The 4,229-nt window shown below is 52.2% G+C and overlaps 1 protein-coding gene across 2 annotated transcripts in view; it reads left to right on the top strand.

Moving 5' to 3' along the window:
- The window catches only part of MROH1 (maestro heat like repeat family member 1), a 65,031-nt gene that overhangs the window by 8,154 nt on the left and 52,648 nt on the right, over positions 1 to 4,229 (top strand). For both annotated transcript variants that reach the window (XM_015850411.2, XM_015850410.2), the window contains exons 5-8: positions 472 to 570; positions 1,712 to 1,863; positions 3,555 to 3,695; positions 3,953 to 4,045. In XM_015850411.2, the coding sequence (XP_015705897.1) occupies positions 472 to 570; positions 1,712 to 1,863; positions 3,555 to 3,695; positions 3,953 to 4,045 (485 nt within the window). The remainder of the gene's footprint in view (positions 1 to 471; positions 571 to 1,711; positions 1,864 to 3,554; positions 3,696 to 3,952; positions 4,046 to 4,229) is intronic.

Genomic DNA, 4,229 nt, shown 5'->3' on the forward strand with positions numbered 1-4,229 from the left:
GCATTGGGTTGGTGTTGGGTTGGTGTTGGGTTAACATTGGGACAGTATTGGGTTGGCACTGGGTTGGTGTTGGGTTGGTATTGAGCTGGTGTTGGATTGTCACAGGGATGACATTGGTTGGGTGCTGGGTTGTCACTGGTTTGGCATTGAGTCGGTATTGAGTTGATGTTGGGTTGGTGCTGGGTCGATGTTGGATTAATATTGGGTTGGTGCTGGATTGCTATTGGACCAGTGTTAGGTTGCCACTGGGTGTACAGTGGGTCCTTAAAGATCACAGGGTCACGGGATGGATGGGTTGGCAGGGTCCTTAAAGGTTGTACAACCACAGGGTGGGTTGGAAGGGATCCCCTATTTCCCCCCTGCCATGGGCTGGCTGCCCCCCACCATCTCAGGCTGCCCAGGGCCCCATTTGTGGCCTCGGGCCCCTCTAGGTGTGAGCTCCCCCCCCCAGCTTCATGTTTCTTCCCACAGTGTTTGGGATGGTGCCTTTCCTCAACTCCATCCTGGGGACGATGCTGCCCATGCTGGGCATGGCCAAGCAGGACCACATGAAGTCCGTCTTCTGCTATGGTGAGGCTGCTCGGCATCTCTTGATACATTGATTCTGGGGGGAGTTTGGGGGATTTGGGGCACTTCCTGGATAGGGGAGCGATGAGGAGCTGTGCTCCTGGGCATCCCGGGGCACAGTGGACTCCAGGAGAGGTGGAACCATCAGATCACAGACAGGACAAAGAGTTTCACTCTAAAAGAGGGGAGATTGAGGTTGGATATAAGGAAAAAAGGCTCCTGGGAGGAGGGCAGAGTGACCATGGGGTGGTGGTGCTCCCTCCATGGGGACGTTCCGGGTCATGGGATGGGGCTCAGAGCACCTGATAGAGCTGTGGGTGTCCCTGTAGAGCCATGGGATGGGTGGGTTGGAAGGGTCCTTAAAGATCATAGAGATCAGAATGGTTGCTTTGGAAGAGACTTTAAGGATCACAGAGCCATGGCGTGGTTGAGTTGGAAGGGTCCTTGAAGATTAATAGAATGAGTTGGATTGGAAAAGTCTTTGAAAAGAATAGAGCTGTGAGATGGTTGGGTTGGGAAGGTCCTTAAAGGTCACGGAGATCAGAATGGTTGCTTTGGAAGAGACCTTAATGATCACAGAGCCGTGGCGTGGTTGAGTTGGAAGGGTCCTTGAAGATTACAGAGCCGTAGAATGAGTTGGATTGGAAGAGTCTTCAAAAAGGATTGAGCTGTGAGATGGTTGGGTTGGGAAGGTCCTTAAAGGTCATAGAAGCATATAATGGGTCAAAAGGATCTGTGAAAATTATAGAGCCGTGGACTGTTTGTGTTGGAAGGGTCCTTAAAGATCATGGAGCCATGGGATGGTTGGTCTGAGGACCCTTTCAACCCAACCATACCATGGCTCTATGATCTTCCAGGACCCTTTCAACCCAAGCATCCCATGGCTCTATGACCTTCTAGGACCCTTCCAACCCAACCATCCCATGGCTCAGTGATCTTTAAGAACCTTTCCAATCCATCCCTTCTATGGTTGTGATCTTTAAGGATCCCTCCAACCCAACCATTCCACAGCTCTGTGACCTTCCAGGACCTTCCCAACCCAACCGTTCCCCAGTTCTGTGATCCTTAAGCTCTCAACCCACCCAACACCCGCTGCCCCTCGAGGTCCCCGAGGTCTGACCTGACCCCACGCTCTGTTTTGCAGCTCTGCAGCACTTCAGTGAGAGCATCCAGGAGTACGTGGCCAACCTGGACCAGGCCCCCGACCCCACGGTCAGGAAGGACACCTTCTGCAATGAGATCTTCAGCGCCTACGAGGTGCTCTTCAACAGCTGGCTGCAGCACCGCGAGCCCAAGGTGTGGGTCAAGGGGGGAAATTAGGGGCAATTTCACCCCAAAACCAGCAATAGGGAGCTGGAATGGGCTGGTAGGGGAGGTCACCGTCCTTGGAGGTGTTGGAGAACCATGGGGGATGTGCTCAGTAGGGATGGGTTGGTATTGGGTTGGGGGTCTTGGAGATCCATTCCAACCTTAATGACTCTGTGGGTCAGGTTAGGGTCACAGTGGGATGGGTTGGGGTTGGACTTGGGGATCTAGAGGCTCTTTTCCAACCTGAATGACTCTGTGGTTCTATTTAGGGTCATGATGGGGATGGGTTGGGAGTGGACTCGTTGATCCTGGCGGTCTCTTCCAACCTTAATGACTCTGTGGTTCTCTTTAGGGTTGCTGTGGGGTGTGTTGGGGTTGGATTTGGGGATGTAGAAGCTCTTTTCAAACATTAAATGCTCTGTGGTTCTATTTAGGATTGTGGTGTGGATGGATTGGGGTTGGGCTGGATGATCTTGGAGATCTTCTCCAACTTGAATGATACTGTGGTTCTATACAGGGTCATGGTGAATGGGTTGGGGTTGAACTTGAGGATCTAGAAGCTCTTTTCCAACCTGAATGATACTGTGGTTCTATTTAGGGTCATGATAGGGATGGGTTGGGGTTGGACTGGGTGATCCTGGTGGTCTCTTCCAACCTTAATGACTCTGTGGGTCAGTTTAGGGTCACAGTGCGATGGGTTCGGGTTGGACTTGGGGGATCTAGAAGCCCTTCTTAAATGTTAGATGCTCTATGGTTCTATTTAGGATCATGGTGTGGATGGATTGGGGCTGGGCTGGATGATCTTGGAGATCTTCTCCAACTTGAATGATACTGTAGTTGTATAGGGTCGTGGTGAATGGGTTGGGGTTGGACTTGGGGATCTAGAAGCTCTTTTCAAACTTTAAATGTGCTATAGTTCTATTTAGGATCATTGTGTGGATGGATTGGGGTTGGGCTGGATGATCTCCAACTTGAATGATACTGTGGTTCTATACAGGGTCGTGGTGAATGGGTTGGGGTTGGACTTGGGGATGTAGAAGCTCTTTTCCAACCTGAATGACTCTGTGGTTCTATTTAGGGTCATGATGGGGATGGGTTGAGAGTGGACTCGTTGATCCTGGTGGTCTCTTCCAACCTTAATGACTCTATGGTTCTCTTTAGGGTTGCAGTGGGGTGGGTTGGGGTTGGACTGGGTGATCCTGGAGGTCTTTTCCAACCGTACTGATTCTATCGATCAATTTAGGATCGTGATAGGGATGGTTTGGGGTTGGACTGGGTGATCCCAGAGGTGTCTTCCAACCTTAACGACTCCATGACTCTATTTAGGGTCATGATGGGGAAGGGTTGGGGTTGGACAGGGGAATTTTGGAGGTCTCTTCCAACCTTAATGACTTGATGGTTATAATTAGAACTCACAATGGGGTCACGATGGGGAAGGGTTGAGGTTGGACTTGGGAATTCTGGATGTCTCTTCCAACCTTAATGACTCCATGATTCTATTTAGGGTCATGATGGGGAAGGGTTGGGGTTGAACAAGGGAATTTTGGAGGTCTCTTCCAACCTTAATGACTCGATGGCTCTAATTAGGATTCACAATGGGGTCTTTGGGGCCGTGTGGGATCTCCCTGCCCTCATTAATGCTCATTATCTGCTCTCATTAACTCTCATTATCCCCTCAGCTCCGGCTGGCGGTGGTGGAGGCTCTGGGAGCCATGAGTTACCTGATGCCCGGTGAGAAGCTGGAGGAGCAGCTCCCCAAGCTGATCCCAGCTGTGCTCTCCCTCTACAAGAAGCACACGGAGACCTTCTACATCTCCAAGGTGAGCGCGGGGCTGTGTATGACCATGGGGAAGTGATGGGAAATGCCCCAAAAATGCATCATCCTGCGAGCATCTCATCCCACCATCCATGTACAGTCCCATCCACCCACCCCATATGGCTGCCCCCAGTGGTGGGAGCTGTGGGGTGCACTTTATTCCAACCCCCCCCTGCTGGCCCCATGGTCCCCTCCTGCAGTGCTGAGGAACGGACCCTCCTTTTGGCTGTGAGCTCCCAATGTTCCCCCCTCTGATTCCAGAGCCTCTGTCAGATCCTGGAAGCCTCCGTTGACATCGGCAGCCGCAGCCTGGACGTGCAGCTGGACGCGCTGCTGGGCACCCTGCACCCCCAGGTATGGGTATGGGTACGGGTTAGGTTACCTGCACCCCCAGGTAGGGGTTAGGGTTAGGGTTAGGTTACCTGCACCCCCAGGTAGGGGTTAGGGTTAGGGTTAAGTTACCTGCACCCCCAGGTAGGGGTTAGGGTTAGGGTTAGGGTTAGGGTTAGGTTACCTGCACCCCCAGGTAGGGGTTAGG

The sequence above is a fragment of the Coturnix japonica genome, unplaced genomic scaffold (genome assembly GCF_001577835.2).
Source record: "Coturnix japonica isolate 7356 unplaced genomic scaffold, Coturnix japonica 2.1 chrUnrandom424, whole genome shotgun sequence".
NCBI lineage: Eukaryota > Metazoa > Chordata > Aves > Galliformes > Phasianidae > Coturnix > Coturnix japonica.